Genomic DNA, 26,050 nt, shown 5'->3' with positions numbered 1-26,050 from the left:
GGCAGCTTAAGGCGGGGAAGCAAAGTTTTGGCAATACCGTTTATTTCCTCCGCACCCTTTTTTCTCTCCTTTACCAATGTTTATCTGCGCCCGTCGCCGCGATTAGAGTGAAAGAAGATAGAGCAAAATATCAAGGGAGGGAGATGAAATAAATATGCAAAGAGACGACTCTGTAAAACTGATTTCTCGTTTTCTACTATTTGTTTGCTGTGGTTACTGAAACGGGCGACTGCAGCGCTATAGGGACCCCGGAGAAGAGGACTGCCGTGTGGGGGACGTGAAGGGACCGATCTGCATGTGAGACCGTGGGTCCGTCCACACTCCGGAGGCAAGAGATGCAGCCTACGAGCAAGATCCTGAGTCTTATCCTCCTCGTCTTGATGGGCACAGAACTCACCCAAGTAGGTTTGAACACACGCCATTTTCCCCGCTGTATTAAAGCTACACCGAGGCTAATTGGCTTGAGATCCTGAAAAAAGATTAGCGGCCACCGCTCCTATACCGAGCCCCGGTGATTAGCCAGCTTCCGCGCTTAAATAGATTAACGGGAGGGATTACAAGACGATGATGTAGAACATTGTACTTGACGGGCAAACATAGAGCCAGCAGCGCCCAGTTCAGGACTGTATGGGAGGCAGCTGCCTGATGTGAAATCGCATTCGTTTCAGGTTTTTCATGATGAAACGTTAGATAATTCCTGGGGGGGTCAAATATATATTAAGGAAATAGTCACAAACGGTACCTGTTTCAAGCCTATTTACCGGTCTAAAACGTTAGAGTTACTGTTAGCTTGGGGGTTGGAAACCGTATACCGAAGTGGTCTTGGCAAATGACTGTTTTGATCTTTAGCCAGCAGTCAAAATCGAAGGATCCAGCATTTCACAGCTGGTCGTTTGAGAATGCTCAAAAGCTCAGTGAGACGATTGATAACCTGACTTGACAGCGTAGAACATCTTCCAGTCAGACTAACCCTCTGAAGGAAGCAAACAGCCAGAGAGACTTAAGGCAGATAGAAACACAGGCTCCTCATGCCAGCAGAGAATCCACTGCTTTGATTGCTTGACAGCTGTCCCCAAAATTGCCTACTGTGTTTGCACATCCTTATCTACCCATTGTACAACTTAATCTACATGCACTTGTGTGGATAATGTGGTTACCGTGTTGCAAACAGCTGAGGTGGATTCTTCCTTTGACTAACGGAGTGCATAGACCACCACAATGGGTATGAACTAGAACAGACAAAGACACTCAAGGGGCACTATGTGTGGCATCAATGTCCTGGAATGGTGAGTTCCTTGTCTATGGCTTCAAATAAATAATGTCCAGGAGCTCAAATTGACACCGCACACCAGCTGCCAATCAAGGCTGAGGCAAAAACTGGAGCCGGACTGGCTCCAGCCAGTCCGTTGTATTATTAGCTAGCTGCCTGCTAACATGTCAATTGAATCACGTTTCATCCTCAGAAAATGGGGGCTGCATATAGGACCATGTGTTCTACATAGAACCATCCATAGAAAAAAGCTCCAAGATATAATCACATTCTGGTCCAAAAGGTTCCTTTCTCATTAGATTGAAAGGAACAATCTTGTGCCATTAAACTGCATCTCTGTTATATCCTAAATATAGCTCTCTATATTTAAACCTAATTAAAAAGCATTCTTTTTAGGGTTACTGTATGTTTTATATAGACCATTTGTCAGTCTGGCTGGAATTCTAACTAAACTCCAGCATGCTTACCACAGAGTTCAACTGTGTGATCAAACATTTTCGTAGAGGCCTGTAAAACCGACAGTCCCAATTCACCACAGTCTGAACCAGACCCAATTCTCTGTCCCGGGCCAGAATCAGTGACCCATCAGGAGCAAGGTTCTAAATACTCAGTTGAATCTCATTCATCTTTCTTAACAGCCGGCTTCCCAGAACACAAGGCCCTTGTGCCCTCACTGTGACAGAGGTTATCTCTCTACAACGCAGGCCCATCAACAAACCAGTGGACCGCTCAATTCTCTGAACACTGTGACCGAAACACAGCGCTGCGCTCCCAGGAACGCTGACTGGGTCGAACACGGCACCCCTTTTGGCCTCATTGATTGAGAGGCAGCATCAGGGAGGCAGCATCAGCTGAGGGAACAGGCGGCACTGTGGACGTCGTGTGCTTTGTCTGCTGCTAGGTGGTTTAGCGGAGCTTGCGTTGGTCAGGGCCCGTGTCACGACCGCGTCTTTGGGTCGTCTCGATCTAGCGAGGGAGGCTAAAGGAGCGTTTCAACGTTCAAATAATATTTACTACAACAACACACGCCACAGGGGAACAAGGTAAACCAAGTAATGGTGTCAAAGAAATGAATACAGAGTGCTAGCTTAATGATTCTCTGATAAAAGTACAGTGGGTAGCTCCCGTTTCTTGCTTTGCGTTCTTATCAAAAGCAATGCTATGTGATGGGAAGGTACCCCTATGGGCCTATCTCCTTGCTCCTGTGCTAAAGAACCAAAAACAAAGCACTATATCATGTGTAAACTGAAGTATGACACTAAACAAAAGGATGGTATACACTTACTACTATCAACTAATACTAATACTTAGTATTCAACCACAACACAGAATAGCCAACAGCACAAATATGTAACCAAGTCGACTTGAATACTCACCACAAACAACCAAAATCAGTCGACTGAAACAGAAGACAGGAAAGGTTTAGAATAAGTTGGACATGACCACAGACAGACACCTGAATGTATGAATGAGAGTGAGGGGAGACACAGAAGGGGAAACAACAAACAACTAAATGTATACAGACACAGACATATACATACAAACATGTGGTCGTAATAGCCAGGGTTGACACCCTCACACACACACATTATTCATAAACACACACACTCAGCATGAACACACCCTTTAGACACCCTCTCACACTCCCTAGGAATACACACCCTGACACACATACCCATGAACACACACATCCTCACTCATCTCCAATGTCCTGGCCTACTTATCCTCCCCTCCCTCCCCCCCCTCTCTCTCTCTCTCTCACACACACACACACACGCACACACTGTCTCTATCTGTGGATGGGTGTCATCTCTAACAAGGTCATTCAATATCTGCCCTCCTGATGCCCTCCAGTCTGTCAGAACCACGAGTCACAGACACAGGCTATTTATACTCCACAGACTACAGAGACCTGAACATATCAAACACTCGGATGCTCTCACACACACATTGACACACAGCCTAAGAGATGCTAATGCTCACCCAGGACAGCACAATCCGACTGGTACTGGATGCTTTAACAGGGAGACAGGGTGGATAGGAGAGTGAGAAAGATCGAGGAGGTCAAAGAGAGATTCCTATGTTCTATTATTTGCACTTGCCAGTGCCTTGAACTGCTTCCCTGTTTTCAGATCTATTCTATCCACTGCAGAGACCGACACACTCTTAGGACATCCGAAGCGTTTGGAGAAGGCAAATAAACACAGGTGGATTCTGTCCTTCAGGCAATGTTTGCACCTGGAATGTGTTTGAAATGCACAGCAGTGTGCTGTATTGTGGGTTCATGTTTGATTCAGCCGTCTCGTAGGAACTGGGTAGATTAGGAAGGTGTAGGCCAAGTGTGGAGAAAAACAGAGCTGCCCGGCCAGTGTGGTGTGGCTGAAACGAACGACTTGACATGGACTGTGGGTGGTACGTGTGTGAGGTCTGTTCCGGAACAACATGCAACGTGCTGTAGGTTCTCTTACTCTTTCTCTCTCTGAACCTTTGTGTCTCTCCTTCCCTTTCTCTCTCTGTCTCTCTCTCAATTGTCCTCTCCCTCCCTGTCCGTTTCTCCCTCCACCGATCTATTTTCTCCAATCTCCTCCACTTGAATCCCCAAATGACACATGGCACTTTACATATCTTTGCATCCTCCCTCATCCCCATCACACCCAACACCGCACTCTCCTTCTTCCCTTACTCACACACACACACACACACACACACACACACACACACACACACACACACACACACACACACACGCACACTCTTCTCTGATGGAGGTGATATCCAGAGCCTCGTTTGTGAGAGCGCAGCGAGGGGAACAATGGTTTCTCTCTCTCACAGAAGACACAAATGTGGTACACCTAGTGCTGACAGTAGCAGCTCTAGGCTGTCTACCTAGAAAAACAAAGTGCTGCTTCTGATGGAACACGCTGATAAAACCTGCTGGGCTACATATCCCTGGCTGCAGGCAGCCTACACACATACATAACACATGCAGGATATCCAAACAGCACCCCCACACACAAGGCGCACCCACGAGAGAGATAAAAACTCGTCGAGGCAAAACCAGCCACACGAATCTTCCAGAACCTGCTGTTAATTCACAAATCCGTAAAACTGATTTGCGCAAACAACGTGTATGCCTCTGGGTGTTGCTGACTATAAAATGCAAATTTCAGTCCCCCAAAAAATAAGAAAAATACATTGTTCTGTAAAATAGCGAGAGAGAGAGAGAGAGAGAGAGAGAGAGAGAGAGAGAGAGAGAGAGAGAGAGAGAGAGAGAGAGAGAGAGAGAGAGAGAAAGAATGCCACTGCATGATATTGGATTTGATTGACAGCAGACATTAAACATGTAGCTAATGACGCGTGACACGCGACTGCCTGTGTATTGTGTGTGAGACGGGCTGGCGTGAATACACACGCAGCCGCCGCAGGTACGGTGGCATTTACGATGTCGTGTTTGCACCGGTCTTGATTGAGGGACACAATACTGCCATCTGAAAGGGGCGTGGCTTACCTGGGCCGTGAGGGACAGCTCTGATGAGCTCTTTGTGGTCCTCCATCTGCACCGCCTCCCTCGTTATCCTGATTGGTTTCCCCGGTGTGTGTGTGTGTGATCCTATCCTCCCCTCCCCCCTCTCCCCACACACAAGTCACAGACAGAGTAACTCTAACAATCCCCTCTCTGTTCGAGATGACTGACCAAGCACGCGAGCATTGTTCACGTTTTCACCCGTATCGCCTCAGTTCGTTTTCCCACGTTCGCATTTGAACACAGTTAACACCGTGACTGTGTTCCCCCGGGTTGGTCGGGACTCCGTTGGGAGCGTGCGCCGAGATTTTTTTCCCGATAGGAATAGATTTCGCCCCTTCACCGTCTTCTACCGTTCTGTGAGCCTGTGCTAGGTTCTGCCACGTGTCTGTGTGGATCCTGGATGCAGGCCCAGGGGCTTATCCAGGGTTCAGCTGCTGTGTCCAGGGATATAAGGACAGCTAGGGGTTACTGCAGGGCATTACCACTGTCTGGGTGTTCTGGCAGAGATCAGCTGGCTCTCTGTTGTAGCCTGGGATGTGTATTGACGTGCTGGAGAGAAAAGGTGAGCGGCTGTCCTATAGGGACCTTTGAACTCGCCTGGAAAATGGCTGGGCTACATGTGAGCTGTGCTGGACAAGGCTAGGCTGGTGAAGGTTCATACTGTGCTGGGCTTCAACCCTAACCCTGTTCTTAGCCCTTTCTAGCCCTATTATAGTTCTACCCTTTTATAGTCCAAAACCTTAGGCCCAATAACCCTGTCCTCAACTCTAACCCTGTAGCCCAATAACCCTGTCCTCAACTCTAACCCTGTAGCCAAATAACCTTATCCCTACTGTAGCCCGCTGTCCTAAAGACGCCTCTGCTGCCTCTGCTGAGTGAGAAAGAGGTAGAGGTGAGGTAGAGACAGAAATAGAATGAAAGCGAGTGTGTGCATTAGAGGGAAGCGAAGGTTGCTTGTACGGATGCAAGTTCATATTTAATTGTGACCAGAAAACTGCATTATGTCAGGACCGAAATAGTCCTGTGCAAAGTGCTCACTTGGGTTATTTGGGGGTTTGTGGGCCCTGCAGTACCCCGGTTTACCCTAAAGGTGGAGCACCACCCCAGTGTTGGCAGAGCCTAGAACTGTCTAATCCTACACGTTGTCTACTCATTAGAAACCACACCTTATGAAAATATGCTGAGGCATTGTATTGAGTATTCGGATGTGGATTTTATAGCGGGGAAGAATAAGGCTGGTTGGAGACCATACAGCGAAGCTGGAAGATAAAGGGAAGGTGATCATGGAGGTCCTTAGATGGAGATAGTTAGGCATAAAAAGTCATAAGAATTGCTGGTATTATTGACCATCCAGGTGCTCTTAAAGATAATCGTAATAGAAAGCCGTAACCACGAACAGTCACATAGAAAAACATATTTGGTTGGCATATAAAATACCCTTCATGTGTGGTTTGAGATGTTAAAATACCTAGCTTTGTGTGTGGCCTTACTCCTTCATCAGGGTTTGGATTCCACAATACACCCTACACTGTACAAGCCTTTTGTATGCTTATAACAGAACAACCCTCCTAAGTTATATAGAGAACCGTGATGTTCCAGATGGTTCGCTTTTCTACTTCATATGGTATGGTTCAATCTGACCTGAAAATGATTAATTATGGATCCTGGAAAATGTTAAAATCTTATTTTAGGGGTGTGGTTTACTGTTTCAGAATGGATGACGTTTTCTTTTGTTATGACTATTGATATGATTATTACTGATGTCTGTAAGTGTATCATTGAATTTAAATGCATATTATGACATGGAGCACACGGTATCTATCCCCTTTAGGTCGGTGTAGTAGCAACACCAGAACCCGCTACACGATGGCGCCAGAGTCTTTTACATGCATCATCATCTGTCTTGCTGATCCAATGGGCTATTTTGCCCCAATGACTTTTGAATTAAATTTGTTCTCATTTCTGAGGTGTGTTATTAAATTATTGATTGATTGATTTTAGTCGCGGAAATATATAGAGTAGAACTTGCCTCATCAAAAACTACGGACTCCTGTGTTGTATGCGCGGGCGTCGTTTCTGCCCCACGAATTTTTTTACATCCGGAATTGAGAGGAGTGATTTTACCATAATGGACTGCAAATGCGTGAGGCAGTTTCATGCACAATAATGTTCGGTCGAGTTATTCTCTGTGACCCGACAGCTCGCCCCGCGCTCCGCAGGGTGCGGGGGGGGGGGAGAAATGTCACCTGCCCCGGTATAATAAAGCACTCAGCAACCTGCGCCCAACCGAGTGGCGCGACCTTAACCACATTGCTAGTCTACAACCCTCCTGGGACGCGTCTCAGAACAAAAAAACGCGCAATCCGGGATAATACCGGCCAACTAGGGACCCCCGGTGGCACGGGAAGGGCGTCTGGCAAGCAGGCAGGACGGACCTAGCTGACATCACTCTCTTTATAGATCCGTAGTGCCCCCTCCCTGCCTTTCTCATCCATTCGAGCAGCTTGTGTGTAGTCACTCGCACTTAATCACAGAGTGCTCGAGGCAGGAGGCGGATCGAGGGCGTGAACGAAAGAGGGACGGAGAACGGGAAAGACACCAGTGCGCGGGACAGCAGATCGAGAGAAAGAGTAACAGACTGAGAGGTTTTTTTCTCCAACCTGTACTTTACAGTCTTACTTTAGAACGCTTTCCGCGTTCACACTGATAGTTGCAGTCAACCACTGACCTGTTAACTCCGGGCGTGCGCTCCGCTCCGTTCACCAGTCGTTCAGCCGAGATGTCCAAAGAAAGACCTAACGACTCAGAGGCACGGGTGATAAACCAAGCTTCTCCGGGCAACATGGATTGCCTCGCTTGTTTCTTGCTGGAATCCGTAGAATGAGGGATTGGGATAAGCGCAGACCGCAGAGATGTCGGTGCCTTTGCTGAAGATTGGCGTGGTGCTCAGCACCATGGCGATGATCACCAACTGGATGTCGCAGACGTTGCCCTCGTTGGTGGGGCTCAATACCACCAAGCTCACGGCGGCTCAGGGCGGGTACCCGGACCGGAGTACTGGAGTAAGTGTAGCCTAGTTCAAGTTCACCCATATCAAAGATTGCGTTAAAATGCCTGTTAATATATCGCAATTTCATACATTTACAACATCTTTTCCAGATGTATTTTCTGATTGGCTGGTTTCTGAGTTACTTTAAAAAGTAACCTCGTGCTCTTTTGCTTGCTCTTCAAAAATGCTGTTGTTTTTCTGTAAGACTGGCTGCCAGCGTGGTTCTAAAGACACGAGAGAAAATTACATTGCTGAGGTATGATGGATTGATAGTCTCGGTTTGGTTGCACTGTCGAGCCTTGTTGTAAGGTAGGCTCCAGTAGCCTAGTTTCGAGTGTGGGCGGGGGAGCGCGCCAGTGTAGTGGAGGGACGCGCGGTTATGGAGAGCGCTAATCTGCTTTGGTTCCGTCATTGATAAAACGCTGCAAGGTGAAAATAAAGTGAACATTTTGTTTTACTGCCAGACGGGTTTACCTGCGCTGACTTTCTTTCGGTCTCTCTTTGACTGTCTCACTCACGGAAGGTGATATGCGCACAGAATTTCCAGTTACGCGACGGATAATTTCACCTTTGTCTTGTTTTCAAGCCCAGACTCGATCATAGATGTCAAAATTAGCAAAATTAGCTTTTCTTTAATTATTTTATGTCCGTGAAACAAACTAGCAAAAAAAAAGAAAAGAAAGATTGCTCGGCTATTAGATAAATTATTGACGGAATCATTCACAAATAATATTTACGATGGTCATTTGGACGGCTCATATTGCTAAATGATTATTAATCTTAATAAAGGTATACTAGTCTATACATTCCATATTTCCAGAATGCGATTATAATAGCCTAGTACCCCTCACTATCTGAACGATGGGTTATAGTGTACCGCATTTGATATTGTACGGCTTTACTACGCTATTTATCAGTGTGAGCTCCAGAAAAGCCTGTAAATTAAGATTCTTGCTGAGTTGTAAAGCTCGAATGTATCGGAATAACGCTTTTTTTATGATGGGAACCTGCCGCCAAAACAATTGATATGTAGGCGACTCAGTGCGTGTTTCTTGAATTAAAAACAAATTACAATAAAAAAAAAAAATGAAGGCAATGCATAATTGCCTTGCATCAAATTGTCAAGGAATCTATACTACTCATAAAAGACTTGTGAATTGTGTTGTACGCCTCCTTGTCCGTATAACTGCAGTAAAACCCATTTCCAGAGTCATGATACACAACACCCAGGAGCAGAGTTGCATCTTTGATTGACAGGCTTTATAATTGGTTACTCAAGCCTTGCAGAGTCTTAGCCTGTCAATCATTTTGATCAGACAGATTCTCATTGGCCAATTTCCTCTTCGGAGTCCCACGGTGTTAGAAGCAGATTCAGCATCCATGGCCTGATCTGACTATGGTCTGTCCAGTTGCAGAGCTCTTGTGGGATCCAGTTATTCCTTACATCCTTGGGCTGATCTGACTCGTTTTGGCCATTAACAGCATCGATGTCCCACTGACACCCTAGACAGACACTTCAAATAGTGAAAGTGTAGAAGAAGGAAAACAGACATGTTAGGGCATATCTGGTTGGCTTTCCCTCCCTCCTGTTGGCATTTGGAGACTTGATGAGCCGATGTGGGAGGAGCCTATGGCTTACCGGGTCCAGATGTCGCAGAGTGTAATCTCCCCTATTCGAGCATTTCTGTAAGCAGCGTAAACATTCACGCCACAAACGGGAAATAGTGATGGGTCAATACCTCCCTCACAAACATACACCCCCTCACCCCCACACATAATCTGGGAGTGTCATAACAGAAGGTGTCAGTACCCTACAAAGGGATTCATTTATTTATCAAGGCTTTGTTCATTCTTGTCTCATTCTTTTTTCTCTCTCTCTTCTTTTTTGTTTGACCCCTTTATTTCACCTCTTTCCATCCTTGCCCCTACCCCTCCCCCTCCCTCTGTGCCTTCATGGCTGCAGGTGTTGCCAGCTAACCCGGAGGAGTCGTGGCAGGTGTACAGTTCGGCCCAGGACAGCGAGGGGAGGTGTGTGTGCACCGTGGTGGCGCCCCAGCAGTCCATGTGCTCGCGGGACGCCCGCACCAAGCAGCTACGGCAACTGCTGGAGAAGGTAACAGCACCGGGCCGCGGATCTCCACATGCTTGGCTACTCCTGAACCCGAAACCTCAGCCTAGCAACACAAAGAACTCCCCAGTGTTCGTTATCAACCGTAGCAGCGATTAGAAGTCGTCAGTAAACACACACAAGCATGCACACACACATTATTATTTATTTTTTTACACACACAAAATGTTTTTGTGACCCTGTCATCACCTCCAAGCTCATAAGACAGGAATAGGTCTATGCACTAATGAGTTCCCTGGAAACCCAGACCAGCAGCTATGCAAGGCATCATGGGAAGAAGCCAGTGTTGTGTGGTTGCTGCCACACACACACGCAATGATGCAACCCAACATCAACACTGGCATAAAGTGCCATGCTTACAGTGGGAGGAAGACTAGGAGTACTCCACATAATGCATCAAAAGCACATTCTGAGGCTTACAGTGTAAACTTCTGAAATGTTTGCGTGTGAATTAATCTCGGAGTGATTTAGAGAAGAGCGGTTGCCAGGGACTAGCGAGGCTTGCTCCAATATCTGCTGAAAACACATCAAATCTCTTCCCAACATAGATACTTACACAAAGTACTTTCTACAGCCTCCCTTATAGAGGTCAAAAAGAAATAACAAGTACGAGGGAACGCAAGTTTATTTTCATCGCTCCGACACCAATTGTTTCAGTTCAACTCATTGTCGGCTGGAGTCAGCAAAGCGTTAACGTGAAATAGAAAAGGGACTCAAAACGGAACAGTTCAAAACCAAAACCTCCTTGTTTCCCTGCCCCTCCGCAGGTCCAGAACATGACCCAGTCTATCCAGGTCCTGGACCAGAGGACCCAGCGAGACCTGCAATACGTGGAGAAGATGGAGGTCCAGCTCCGTGGCCTGGAGACCAAGTTCAGACAGGTGGAGGAGAACCACAAGCAGAACATCGCCAAGCAATACAAGGTAGACCCCAGCAGCCCGGCCCCGCTCGCCCGCCGCCTCACGCCATCCATCTGACCATCACTGACACCCGACGTAGCTCCGCATAGCACCTCATCCACGCCGGCAGCACTTTGTAGTCTCTAGGTCCCCACAGGAGCTGGGGTTCGCTGTCACCGACCCCCCTCACCGTCGTCACCTCTTGCGTGGCCTAATGACGTTCCCTTCGTCTAGGAAACCTGTTGTCTAGTTTTCTAAAGTCCCAATAATTGAGATTCTAAAAACAAGAATCAATGCTAAAGATAAATGTTTTTTCTGTTTTGTTTTTTTTGGGGGGGGTTACTCCAAATTGTATCTTCACAACTAGCACCTGTACTAATATGTGAAGATGAAAATGGGTGGTGTTACGTTGTGGAGGGTCGGTTGATAGTGGACCAGTTGGTGGGACCGTCTCATCAACCACATACATCCACCACTCATTCCTTCATCCATTCATTCATTTCAGGATCTGTGCTCTTCGATGAGGTTGCACAGTTGTTTTTCGAGTCAATGCCAATATCTCGTGCAACCCTAATCAATGTATCACGGATAACGACTCGGAAAACCACAGATATATATCCTGATAGTTATTTGATGAAAACAAATTCATCACATTTCGTTGTTGCATCGGGGGTGGCTTGTCAATATATTGAACGTTGCCTAGACAACACAGCCTCAACGCTCTGATCCCTTGAAGCACAGACAGACCACCTTCACCTTTCACTCCCCCTCCCCTCGCCTTCGCATGACTCCCTCTCCATCACAGTTGACGACACTGCATGCTCCTTCCTCACTTGCTAACGTAGTTGTGCGTCTCGTGTGTTTGAACGTGTGTGTGTTTTAGTCAGGCTAGAGGGCCAGCTCCTATGAAACAGTGTGTCGTTTTCTTGCTTGCAGGGCTAACTTTAGGACATGTTTAAACAGCCACAGGGAAGAAGAGGCAGGTCAATCCCATGTTTCCCTGATCTGAGCTACAGTACTGAGAGAGTTGGGGGCGTCAATAAAAATCACTTTATTTACCTTTAGCACCCTTAGTAGTAAGATATCCCACCCTTTTCCTTGACCTACCTATACCTACCTGCCTACCTACCTACTACTGATCTTTCCCTGCATGTTACTGTCAAGGTTTTTCATCCAAAAGCTTTTTCAAAAGTAAAGTTTAGTTTACAGTTATTATGATTCTAATTTAATCTTAATTATTACTATTATTATTCAATTGCTGTTCTCTTCTTTTATTTTGGCATTGTTTATGCATATTTGGTTACTCGAGAAATATACGTATAAACATAGACGTAAAAATTCCTAAACACTTTGTTGTTTGTGACATGTAAAAGCATGTAATCCTTAAGATGTTGCATTTTAAACGATGATGACCAATAAAGAGTTTTCCCAATTGTTTGCGGTGTGCTGATGGCTTGTTTCAATGCCTTGTCCAGCCTAGGATGGAGCTACTGCTTGCTGATGTGGTGGGATGTTTACTGGGTTTGTCTGCTCCAAGATTCACACACACACACACACACATAAAAACCCATGGTTACACACTCTCTCATTACACACACTCAGGGAACGCCTGTGAGAGTAGTCAGGATCAGATAGGTGTTTTGTTTTTTTCATTTTTCTTTTTTCTCTCTTTTGGACAGGAGTCTCTCTTTTTGTCGGGCATGACACTGAACCCAGCTTATTTTAATCCTTTCAGGCCATAAAAGCGAAAATGGAGGAGCTTAGACCGTTGATACCAGTGTTGGAGGAGTACAAGGCCGATGCCAAATTGGTATTGCAGTTTAAGGAAGAGGTCCAGAATCTGACGTCAGTTCTAAGCGAACTTCAAGAGGAGATGGGGGCCTATGACTACGAGGAGCTGCACAGCAGAGTGTCAAATCTCGAAGAGAGACTCCGAGCGTGCATGCAAAAATTAGGTAGGCCCAGAAAGCAACAGACACACGCACACACGCACGCCGACAGGCACATGCACGCCGACACAAACGCTGTGCGGGTGCGTCACATACCCACGGATGCTCACGCAAGCACACGCACGCTATCTCAATCGCTGTCTTCACACACGCCGCCTACACGCAATTTGGTGAGGCAGAAGACGTGAGGGAGGGAGTCAGGCATATTCACCGAACCGCAGGACATTTCAGAAACATGTGAGGGACGGCGACACCTCCTCCTGCCAAACACGTCAACACCTGTTACAACACAGTCAGAGCCACAGCTATGGAACATGCTGGAAAGCACTGCACGATCCTGAATGCATATACATTGATACATAGATTGGCCATGTCCTCCATAACTGTACAAATATGACAATAGTAGTGTTGCATATCGTTCAAGTGTGCTCATTTACACTCACAGTAATATTACATACATTAGTATACGGCATATATATATTTTATATGGCATAATATATCTATATTTTTCCTGTTATCTATGAACATTTGAGGGATGGTAAGATGGCACGTTAGTTGTTTTTGAAACACTCATACTGAAACATCTGCAGCCACACACACACACACGTACTGTAAGTACGCACACACACAAGCACACAGACATGCAGTTTTGCCATCAATCACAGCCAGCTGTAGAGCCGAGTGTGTGATTTTCTCTTTCAATCACTCGGTCCTTCATAACGCACACATACTATATGTGCACTCTCTATGTCACTCCCTTTAGCTGCCCCCTGTCTCTCTCTCCATCTCTCTCCATCTCTCTGACAGGCGCTCGCTGTCGCTCGCTCGCCCTTACCCTGCATTTTATCTTTCTCCACCTCTGTCTGCCCCTCTCTCTCTCCGTTCCTCTCTCTCTCTCTCTCTCTCTCTCTCTCTCTCTCTCTCTCTCTCTCCCTTTCTGTCTCTCTGTTCTCTTCGTTCTCATCCCCCCCCCACTCCCGCTCTTCTATCTGACGTGATCAAGTCCTGTTCTCTCTACCAGTCCGTCACCATCGCTGACCACAGAACCAAACATTCCTGCCGTGTTCTCTCTCAGATCAATACACACGGCTGGCCTCCTGTCTGTTGGCAGCCCTAGGGTTACAGAGCAGGACGGGGATGCATGGGGGGTGGGGTGGAATGATGGAAGGCCGGGGGTGGGGTGGGGGTTGTGGCGGCCGGAGTCAATCCACTGAGTGTGGGATCAGATGAGATGAAGGTGGAGGGGGGGAGGGGGAGGGGGGGACACTTCTCCGTCAGAACAGAGAGGTCGGCCGGCCTTTTATCATCACACAGTCGCTCGGGACTGTGTGATGTGTGAGCCTGCACACACACACACACACATGCAGAGCCCACTGTCATTGAGGTTTGATTGACAAGGTCAGCAGTCGGGTGTGGATAATACAGTGGAAAGAGCAGCATGCCAGGATGAACACAGCGGGAGATGAAAAGCTAATAAGTGAGGAGGGAAAAGGGGAGGGAGAGAAAGAGAGAGAGAGAGAGAGAGAGAGAGGGGGGGGGGGGGGATGGTGTGAAAAAAAAACTGATACAAGTGATGGAGAGTGGCAAGTGAAAGAGAGCGTGACAGATTCAGTGTGAGAGGGAGGGAAAGATAGACAGAGAGAGAGAGAGAGATGGAGGTGGAGAGAGTGGGTCTGGTTTGTCCTCTCCAGGCTGTTCGGTGGCAGGGAGAGTAACAGCCAGGTGACCGTGGAGGCACAATGGCCATCGATCAGGCAGGCAAGGCAATGTTTTAATCAAATAAATAAATCACCCTTGGGCCTGTGTGACAGGTTCTGGGCCTGGGGACGAGGGCGAGGACGAGGGGGCTTGAAGGGTGAGGTGGAGGGGGGGGGGGGGGGGGGGGTTTGGGGGTGCACTAGCAGACCCATGGTGTCACAGCACAGGGACAGGCCTGTCACCGTCACCTACTGATGGTAGCATGCAGCTTTCTCTGTCACGAGTCCCTCTCTTATTAACTCAGCCTTCTCTCCCTCCTACTCTCTCACTCACTCACACTCTCTCACTCTCTCTCCTTCTCCACTTCTCTCTCTTTCTCCTCTGTCTCTTTTCTTATCACTCTCACTCACTCTCTCCTTCTATCTCTCTCCTTCTCTCTCTCTCCTTTTCTCTCTCTCCTTCTCTCTTTCTCCTTTTCTCTCTCTCCTTCTCTCTCTCACTCTGTGTCTCCCTTCTCTTGCACAGCTCGATAAAACCCACGTGAAGTTCACATACCCACTGGTATCCCAGGGCTACAATCTGCACACAATAACCCAGCCCCCATCCCCCACCCCTATCCCCCAGCCCCCAGGCCCAATCCCCAGCCCCGTCTCCGGACATGCACCTAAAACCCACTCTCTGCTTTCAATCTATCCTGTCAATCCCCAAATCCTTACATACCAGGTTTATATCTCTGTTGTCATTTCAATCGGACTCCAGTTAGATTTCCATTAGATCTAGTCTGTGCTGGCTGGCAGAAGCAGATTCAGGCCAATGGCAGATTATACCCCTGGGGACTAAGAGTCGTGGCCAGACAAGCATAGTACAGCCGTCGCTTGGACATCCGGCAGACCAGGGGAGAGAGCAGAGATGACGGGCTGAGAGTGGAGATGATGAGACCGGAGGAGAAGGATTCAGTGGGCCAATGAGTGGAGAGGAGAGTCGGAAAGTAGACGAGGAGGAGAGGGAAGAGGAGGAGAGGGAAGAGGAGGGAGAGGGAAGAGGAGGGAGAGGGAAGAGGAGGATAGGGAAGAGGAGGAGAGGTAAGAAGAAGAGATGGAAGAGGAGGATAGGGAAGAGGAGGAGAGGGAAGAGGAGGATAGGGAAGAGGAGGGAGAGGGAAGAGGAGGATAGGGAAGAGGAGGAGAGGGAATAGGAGGATAGGGAAGAGGAGGAGAGGTAAGAGGAGGAGATGGAAGAGGAGAATAGGGAAGAGGAGGGAGAGGGAAGAGGAGGATAGGGAAGAGGAGAGGGAAGAGGAGGATAGGGAAGAGGAGGGAGAGGGAAGAGGAGGATAGGGAAGAGGAGGAGAGGGAAGAGGAGGAGAGGGAATACGAGGATAGGGAAGAGGAGGAGAGGGAAGAGGAGGAGAGTGAAGAGGAGGGAGAGGGAAGAGGAGGGAGAGGGAAGAGGAGAATAGGGAAGAGGAGGGAGAGGGAAGAGGAGGATAGGGAAGAGGAGGAGTGGGAAGAGGAGGAGAGGGAATAGGAGGATAGGGAAGAGGAGGAGAGGTAAGAGGAGGAGATGGAAGAGGAGAATAGGGAAGAGGACGAGAGGGAAGAGGAGGAGAGGGAATAGGAGGATAGGGAAGAGGAGGAGAGGAGAGATAAGAGGAGGAGATGGAAGAGGAGGATAGGGAAGAGGAGGAGAGGGAAGAGGAGGATAGGGAAGAGGAGGGAGAGGGAAGAGGAGGAGATGGAATAGGAGGAGAGGGAATAGGAGGATAGGGAAGAGGAGGATAGGGAAGAGGAGGAAATGGAAGAGGAGGAGATGGAAGAGGAGGATATGGAAGAGGAGGAGAGGAGGAGAGGTAAGAGGAGGAGATGGAAGAGGAGGATAGGGAAGATGAGGATATGGAAGAGGAGGAGAGGGAAGAGGAGGATAGGGAAGAGGAGGATATGGAAGAGGAGGAGAGGGAAGAGGAGGATAGGGAAGAGGAGGAGATGGAAGAGGAGGATATGGAAGAGGAGGATATGGAAGAGGAGGAGAGGAGGAGAGGTAAGAGGAGGAGATGGAAGAGGAGGATAGGGAAGAGGAGGAGATGGAAGAGGAGGATATGGAAGAGGAGGAGAGGGAAGAGGAGGATAGGGAAGAGGAGGGAGAGTGACGAGTAATGAAGAGAGGGAGAGCAGAGGAGCGGTGAAAGGAAGAGGAGGAGAGGGAAGAGGAGGGAGAGTGATGAGTAATGAAGAGAGGGAGAGCAGAGGAGCAGTGAAAGGAAGAGGAGGAGAGTGGAGGATAGGTGCTCATATGGTCCAAGTTGTTCTGTCTGAGGCTAAAGATAGCTCCACGATTAGAGAAATGAAATAAACTGACCAGTGGGCCAGTGGATTACTATGCCGCCTGATCCCAGTGGCAGTTATATAAGAGTCTTAACCCAACTGCTCGTCTCTTGGCTGTCATTGACGTGTAACACACATAAATGCCCACATCCACACACACACACACACACACACACAGATACACAGAGAGAGTAAATGCAGTTTGTTTGTTTAAACCTTTTTTTTATTACCTTTATTCAAACAGGAAGGGCTCATGGAGATTTGAAATGAATTAAACAAAAGTTTACAGGATACCACATTTTCAAAGTATGACAAGATTCAAAGACGGTAATGAGTCTAAGATGGCTTTGTAAATCAAATTATACAAGGGACTGAGCGTGGAGTGACTGGAGAAGACATGCCAAATTTGGTTAATGAAGTGCAGTGGTGCATAAGAGTGTTGCAATCTCAGTGCTGCATGGTAAAATGTGTCGATTGATCTAAAAAACTGAGCGGAAGCTTTCATAAATGAAATATCTTTATAATCTAGCATTGGTATAAATACTAGCCTCAATACCTTAATATGAGAGGCCGTATAGGACTTAATTCATACTTGGTCTCACATACACGCCATGACCTCACATATATACCATTATACTCTCACATATATACCATTATACTCTCACATATATACCATTATACTCTCACGTATACACCATTATACTCTCACGTATACACCATTATACTCTCACATACACACCATGACCTCACATATATACCATTATACTCTCACATATATACCATTAAACTCTCACATATACACCATTATAATCTCACATATACACTATTATACTCTCACATATACACCATTATACTCTCACATATACACCATTATACTCTCACATATACACCATTATACTCTCACATATACACCATTATACTCTTGCACATAAACTGGCATACTCTCTTACACACACAAAAATACCGTCTTATATGCACCATCATACTAAAGTATGACAATATATGTAAGAGACAAATAGTATGTGTGAAACAGAATGTTACTATATGTAAGAGAATAACAGGATGTGTAAGATAGAATACTTATCTATGTGAGAGAGAATACTTGTCTATGTGAGAGAGAATACTTGTCTATGTAAGAGAGAATACTTGTCTATGTGAGAGAGTATATTTGTCTATGTGAGAGAGAATACTTGTCTATATGAGAGAGAATACTTGTCTATGTGAGAGAGTTTGATTGAAACGGAAGGCAGTTTGATTGAAAAGGAAGTAGTACTGAATTCTCAGTTCCTGATTGGCTTACAAATGAAGAAGAAGGATTTGGGGTAGATGTAGTTAACGCCCACCTTCCCTATCAAGACGAGACTGAGTGACATGGCAAGATGGCAGAGAGTGGGCGGCTTAATGAAGCCATTGGACTTATTAATAACATTTTGAATACTCCAAATGCTGCGGCGTTATTGTAGGGAGGACAGACCCGTTCCTGAAATACGTTTTTACAGTTATTCCTGGGGAAATTATGGAATTAAATTACATATTAACTATACTAAAATAATTGTGCACAATAATATTGGCTAAATGTAGACGTTTTTAAAGGTTTAATTTTACCTCGAAGCTGTTTGTGAAAAAGAGGCTAGTTTCACGACGGCGACTTTGGATGTAGACTAGGCTACTTTAACATGTTAGCTGATTAGCCAGTATGAGTGAGATATGTATACAGTCACATTAACAAACCTCTTCTTTGTAAACTATTTCGTCTTAAAAACGATGGGAACACATCACATTAACAATTCCAAAACGCACCACACGCCAAACACATTTTTTGTCAAGCGTCTCTAATCTCAGATTCCGAGTCGGATCCATGAAGCTATTTCGTTGCAGTGAATGGGTGCGGGCACTCATCGTGCATAAGGGCCTACACTCAAATAGGATCCTAAAAGTCCCAACTGGAAAATGTCGTGAACAGATTTACATCAAATTCAGGTTGTGGCATTGAAGCTTAGGTTAGTAGCCAAGGGTGTAAAGACCACTCGACTAATTAAAGACGTCAACGGTTAAAACCCCAGTGCCACGGGACGGTATTCACACAGGCATTTAATTTAAATGATAGTTTGTTTCATCAATTGAAAAACTGATCTAGGACTTTTGACTCAAGTAGTGGGGGTCGGTATAGCTTCCTAAACAACTATGTAATTCTACATTTGAGTTTTTTTGTGGATTTGCTTGAATCGTTGTCAGAAATGTTGGAATCAAAGACGACAGCCATCCACAGTGGCTATTTCTGACGCTAACGATGAAATGCGCCTGCTCTTCAGACCTCGATCAGGTGCATCACGGAGCGGCAGCAGCACTCTGTCAGGAGTTAGTCTTAACCGAAATACTGCGGAGTTTGATATTGGGTTTGCGCCATCACTTGGCTGGCATTAAGACTAGCTCCTGACAGAGTGCTGCTGCCGCTCCTTGATGCACCTGATCCAGGTCTGAAGAGCCGGCGCATTTCATTGTCAACGTTAGCGTTAGAAACAGCCCCCGTGTATGGCTGTCGTCTTTGATACAACATTTCTGACAATGACGCCGCAGGATTTGGAGTATGCAAAATGTTATTAATGAATCCATCTTGTCATGTCACTCAGTCTCGTCTTGATAGGGAAGGTGGGCGTTAGCTACATCTACCCCAAATCCTTCTTCATGTGTAAGCCAATCAGGAACTGAGAATTCAGTACTACTTCCTTTTCAATCAATCTCTCACATAGACATGTATTCTCTCTCATATAGACAAGTATTCTCTCTCACAAAGACAAGTATTCTCTCTCACAAAGACAAGTATTCTCTCTCACATAGACAAGTATTCTCTCTCACATAGACAAGTATTCTCTCTCACATAGACAAGTATTCTCTCTCACATAGACAAGTATTCTCTCTTACATAGACAAGTATTCTCTCTTACACATCCTGTTATTCTCGTACATATACTAACATTCTGTTTCACACATACTATTTGTCTCTTGCATATATTGTCATACTTTAGTATGATGGTGCATATAAGAGGGTATTTTTGTGTGTGTAAGAGAGTATGCCAGTTTATGTGCAAGAGTATAATGGTGTATATGTGAGAGTATAATAGTGTATATGTGAGAGTATAATAGTGTATATGTGAGAGTATAATGGTGTATATGTGAGAGTATAATGGTGTATATGTGAGAGTATAATGGTGTATATGTGAGAGTATAATAGTGTTTATGTGAGAGTATAATGGTACATATGTGAGAGTATAATGGTGTATATGTGAGGTTATGGTGTTGTATGTGAGACCAAGTAGTTTATGTGCAAGAGTATAATGGTATATATGTAAGAGTATAATGGTATATATGTGAGGTTATGGTGTTGTATGTGAGACCAAGTAGTTTATGTGCAAGAGTATAATGGTATATATGTGAGAGTATAATGGTATATATGTGAGAGTATGATGGTATATATGTGAGAGTATAATGGTATATATGTGAGGTCATGGCGTGTATGTGAGACCAAGTATGAATTATGGCCTATACGGCCTCTCATACCTTAACACCAACACACACACATACACACACGCTCACTCTCACACACACACACACACACACACACACACACACACACACACACACACACACACACACACACACACATACACAGCTCACTCACACCATGCAGTGTGTGTACAGTGTGGCTACAATACACAGGAAGGTATCCAGTCATTTGTTCTTTTCTATTCATCAAATAACATTCTGTTTGCGTAGCCCTTTTACAAGCCTTGTCACAGAGGGATGTCCGTATGCCCATAAAACTAACTAACCTAACCCAACCTAGACCAGGTTCTTCTCTCAGAATTCATCTCCATCAAAAACACTGCAAAACAATTGTCCTAGAGAAGAACAATCACGGAGTGAGAGAGAGAGAGAGAGAGAGAGAGAGAGAGAGAGAGAGAGAGAGAGAGAGAGAGAGAGAGAGAGAGAGAGAGAGAGAGAGAGAGAGAGACCGGCAGGAGGATAGGAGACAAGAAAGGAGGAAGCAGCAATCTAATCTCAATTCTATAATTGCATTTCACAACCCATTTGCTACCAGGGAGAGATGAGAGAATGAAAGAGAGTGAGATGAAGAGAAAGAGAGAGAAAGAAGAGACTGAATGAGAGATAAGGAGAGAGATACAAAAACAGAAAGTACTCGATAATAGATAACACATTGTAATAAAAGACAATAAGCAAACACGCTTGTACCTGCCTACCCACAGCCAACCAATCAGTAAATCAAATCAAGGCCACATATTTAATTCATCTCAATTAAGTCATCAACACGTGTTAATTGATCTCTGCGCCCCCCCTAAACAAATGTCGCATCCACAAGTGTGTCGTAACGCTGGCACAGAGCAGTGTTGTGTGTTAGTAGCTAACAGGAGTGGAGTTGTTCTCCTGTTCATAATAATCAGCCTATTAGTCCAACTACCTACTTGTCATCAGGGACACACACAGACACACACACATACACACACACACACACATACACATACACACACACAGACACACACACAGACACACACACAGACACACACACAGACACACACACAGACACACACACAGACACACACACATACAAGCGCACTCGCCTTGTCAACAATTTAACACCTCAATCAGTCTAATTAGCGCTCAGCTCAGTTTGTGCAGATGATAACAGAGTACACGCATGGGTGTACAGACACACACCCAAACACACCCGTTTCCACACGCACACAGGAAACAGCAGGAAACACCGTTCGGCATGCTCTCACTCACAGTCTGTTGGTATACACACACACACACACACATAGTAGCAAACCTTCACATGTCACACACAGAACAAAGCTGACAAATAGAACGACACTGCCACACATATCAAGCAAACACATTTTTTATTTTATTTTATGTATTTCTTTAACCTTTCTGCCTCAATCTACCAGCATTGATATAGAGATGAATGAACTACTACAGGCATGGAATTGTTCATTTGTGTGGCTCTGCAGTGCCGCGTCAAAGTATCAGGCACAATTAAGAAACAATAAAAAGTCGAGCAAAAATGCTATAAGAAACAATGAAAGGAAAAGACGAAACAAACATGGTCGAATTGCCCTTTCGCTGCCGCACAAATACAGAAGACCAAAAAATCAAATCATGATATTCCTGTAAATCAATGTCAGCGCCTGAGACTTCCTGTTGTCCTAGTGAGATGTGTCCCTGGTGTGTTCTCCTGCCTGCAGCGTGCGGGAAACTGACCGGCATCAGCGACCCAATCACCATCAAGACCTCTGGGTCACGCTTCGGATCCTGGATGACCGACCCTCTGGCGCCGGAGGGAGACACCCGGGTAAGAACAGCACACTCTCACATGAACCCACAGACACACGCACACACACACACACACAGACAAGCAAACACACACAGACAGACACACATACACACACAAGCATATACACACGGACGCGCACACACCATAAATACTCACGCTCAGACACATACACACACACTATGCCACACCTAGACTAAGACACATATGCACTCACACGCAAAGACACAATCACACACAAACTGACACGCTCAAAGACACGGCACAAACACACTCTGTGTGCCCACACATGAATGACACATGCATTCATACACAGACACACACACACAACACGCTTACACACACCTGCATGCCCAAAATTCGTCTTTCTCTATCCATACACACACACATACTTTACCCTTCAGGAAATACAACAATGCTGCCTTTCATGGTCATGTATAACCCTTACTGTTAGAGACATAAAAGTTAGGACTTTCTGAATTCACTCTTCATGTTAACACCACCCCTCTCCTCCACTTCCCCTGCTTTAATGCTTCCAAGTGCTCCCCATTGAGTACATTAGACATTAAACACAATCCCAATGGTGGCATCACTAATAACACTAATGGGTTCAAGGGGGTTTTACTGTAAAAGCATCGGACACTCGTAATAGAGGGCCGACTGCGTCCAACCTTGATGAAAGGTCCAAAGATTGTTGGTGGTTTTTTGTCTCCACTTTGGCAACGTGAGGCCTAATGGGTGATGAAGATGCTCAAACTGGGCGTCTGTTGGACGAGATTCTATTTAGTGGCTGTGGCGCATAAACATGTAAATGGTTGGGTAAATCAACATGGTTTATGGCAAGGTAGGGTTTCAAAGCAGGTAGTGTGCCGCAGAGTATATTTGATGCCGCTGTGAATCAGATACATGATCACTTTGCATCTGGTTGTGGTGTTGTGTAACATACACACACGTACACATCTAATGAATTCTCATTACAAAATGCACACATACAGAAGTCTGTTTGAAAACAATCATGATTACCCACCTTTCCTCGGTACATCCTACATACAAGGTCTTAGTTATTTCTGTAAACAGTCTGTCTAGTTGCTAACAAACAGTCTTTTGTTGATATAAAAGTAGAGAGACACTTATGTAACCGAGTGTGTAGGAGTATGGTGACTAAGGAGATGTGAAGTCATATAAAGACAACAGCCACGCTGGCAGAAGATATAAGGGATGCGATGTGTTAGCTGTGTAGTTAGCCTGACGTGAGGACATGGGGAGACAGACTGGTCCGCTCTCCATCGCTCCTCCTCTCCTCTTTTGCTAAATATCTTCATCATTTGCTCCAGGAGGTGGCCGTTAGAAGGCTAGCGTTTCCTATTACCATCTATGGACCCAGTTCCTGCCCTCCGAATCATACTTTAAGCAATCAGAGAGCCACTTCCTGCCATCTGAATCATTTATAAACCAATCAGAGACCCACGTCCTGACCTTGGGATCATTCATAAACCAATTACTGTTGAATGTAGGGGGGGGGGTGGGGGGTTAAGGAGGGTGTTACAGGAAGACAAGGGGGAGGGGTTATGTGTGTCAGACCACAGGAAGGGAGGCAACGGACGACGGGGGAGGAAGGTCAGGTGGAGGAGACGAGACGAGGGAAAATAAGGGAAGGAGGAAGAGTTAGGGAACCAGGTTGGAGAGGAGGAGGAGGGGGGTTGCTTCCAGGTGTGTCAACCCCCCCCCCCCCCCCCCCCGAGAGAAAAGTGGCCCTTACTGTTTTCCGGAACCACCTCCCTCCATGGACCCCATGTGGAGCCTGGATCCTGTTGTGAGAGGCCCGGCTGAGACGGGTCTTTCATCCAACTGTGCCTGTCCTCTCCTCCCCCTCATCCGCTCCTCCCCTCCTCCCCTCCCAGGGCTGTTGATTTGTCCCCTTGGCCTGCCATCCCAGACTGTTGGTATTCTCAAGCAGTGGGGAAATTCCCAGAATGCCCTCCTCCTCGACTGGAGACCGCCTTCTCGGATTTAATGAGTCGTCCTGTTGGCGCCTGTGATCCGCTTTGCGGCACAAGGCGACACGTGCTTCTCATTGTTCGGCTCTCCGTTACATCTGCTGGGAGAGATATTGGCGGCGGGGGGGTTTAAAAGCTCACCCGTGCCTCGTGAGTTTTTGTTGTTCGAAGTCCGGACCCCTTCAGTGCCCTCTCTCTTCGATGTTTTATCTTGTCTAGACGTTTCCTCTTATATCCTCGTCTCACTGTTTCTTCTCTCCTCCGCCTTTGTCTCCACCGGTGGCAGGTGTGGTACATGGATGGTTACCACAACAACCGTTTTGTGCGGGAGTACAAGTCCATGGCTGACTTCATGACCACGGACAACTTCACGTCCCACCGGCTCCCCCACCCGTGGTCCGGCACCGGTCAGGTGGTCTACAACGGCTCCCTCTACTTCAACAAGTTCCAGAGCCACGTGATCATCAAGTTCGACTTCAAGACCTCCGCCATAAGCAGGAACCGGCAGCTGGACTACGCGGGGTTCAACAACATGTACCACTATGCCTGGGGAGGCCACTCGGACATCGACCTCATGGTGGACGAAGGCGGGCTCTGGGCCGTCTACGCCACCAATCAGAACGCGGGGAACATCGTGCTGAGCAAGCTGAACCCCAACACGCTCCAGATCATCAAGAGCTGGACCACCAACCACCCCAAGAGGAGCGCTGGCGAGGCCTTCATGATCTGCGGGACGCTGTACGTCACCAACGGTTACTCCGGGGGCACCAAGGTGTACTACGCCTACTCCACCAACTCCTCCACCTACGAGTACATCGACATCGCCTTCCAGAACAAATACTCCCATATATCCATGCTGGATTACAACCCTCGCGACCGCGCCCTCTACGCCTGGAACAACGGCAACCAAGTGCTCTACAACGTCACGCTGTTCCACGTCATACGGTCCGAGGAACTGTAACCGCCGGCAACAGGGAGCCGGAGCTTAGCGTGCAAGCTACATGTCTACATTAGGGGTTGTATCCAGAGATTCATTCTATTTATGAAAATGCTGTATATTTGAGAAGGACATAGGAGTAGACTGTATGGTGAAGGTCATTCTGTACGCTGTTATATCATTAGACTGAATGGGATTGCATCACCTAGCTGGACGCCATGTGGATGAATGTGCTTACCGACAAAACCGACATGAAAAATATATAATATAAAAATAATACATGCTTGTTACGAAGATAACGGAATATGAAACACATGATACAAGAGCTGAAACAGAACGACGTTAGACTGAAAGAAAGAAATAAGAACCGATGCCAAAAACATCACGCCTTTCTTTTTTATAAGGGATCATACATCTAGAAGATTGTTCATGTGAGGCTCTGGGTCTGTGGTTATATAAGTCCGCCACCACCACCTGGTCCTGTCTGACCTCTCAATCTGTTGGTCACTGACTGTGCGAGGCGAGGGGGAGGTCTGAGGAAAGACTATGGGATTGGTTATAAACTGTTTTCGCCAACCAGGACCTCCCCCACGCCCCCTTCCCCATGACTTTTCCCTAGTCAGACAGGGGAACGCCAGGCTGATACTTCTAGAAGACTCCGGAACCTACCAACTATACAGTCTGTCACACATATCCTTTAGAACAGTTTCGGTAGCAATGAAAGAATGTCTGTGGTGGAAAACGACTACAATAACAGCAACAACAAAAAAGCAGGAACAACAACGCCCAGATCCACCCGACCTGGTGGCACTGACTGTTGCCAGCGCCGTCGCTCGAGGAGATGTTCCTTCCCGTGTTCGTGGGCTTTCCGTGCATGACTGTTTTTCTACCCGTTATGGTCTGCTCTTCTGAATGTCTTTCACTGTA

General features: G+C 46.5%; 1 protein-coding gene across 3 annotated transcripts; it reads left to right on the top strand.

Annotated features, from left to right (window-relative positions):
- olfm1b (olfactomedin 1b) lies at positions 1 to 26,050 on the top strand. Of its 3 annotated transcripts, none has more exons than XM_067250792.1 (6): positions 7 to 401; positions 9,809 to 9,958; positions 10,741 to 10,896; positions 12,608 to 12,827; positions 22,104 to 22,210; positions 24,473 to 26,050. In XM_067250792.1, the coding sequence occupies exons 1-6, from the start codon at positions 336 to 338 to the stop codon at positions 25,145 to 25,147; spliced, it is 1,374 nt and encodes a 457-aa protein (XP_067106893.1). In that variant the 5' UTR covers positions 7 to 335; the 3' UTR covers positions 25,148 to 26,050. The 3 variants fall into 3 exon arrangements, with proteins under 3 accessions (XP_067106894.1, XP_067106893.1, XP_067106892.1); XM_067250791.1 differs by lacking the exon at positions 7 to 401 and adding an exon at positions 7,439 to 7,858; XM_067250793.1 differs by lacking the exons at positions 12,608 to 12,827; positions 22,104 to 22,210; positions 24,473 to 26,050 and adding an exon at positions 11,809 to 12,309 and having other exon boundaries at positions 1 to 401.

The sequence above is a fragment of the Osmerus mordax genome, chromosome 14, assembly GCF_038355195.1.
Source record: "Osmerus mordax isolate fOsmMor3 chromosome 14, fOsmMor3.pri, whole genome shotgun sequence".
Taxonomy (NCBI): domain Eukaryota; kingdom Metazoa; phylum Chordata; class Actinopteri; order Osmeriformes; family Osmeridae; genus Osmerus; species Osmerus mordax.
This window is presented reverse-complemented; position numbering and strand designations above follow the sequence as displayed.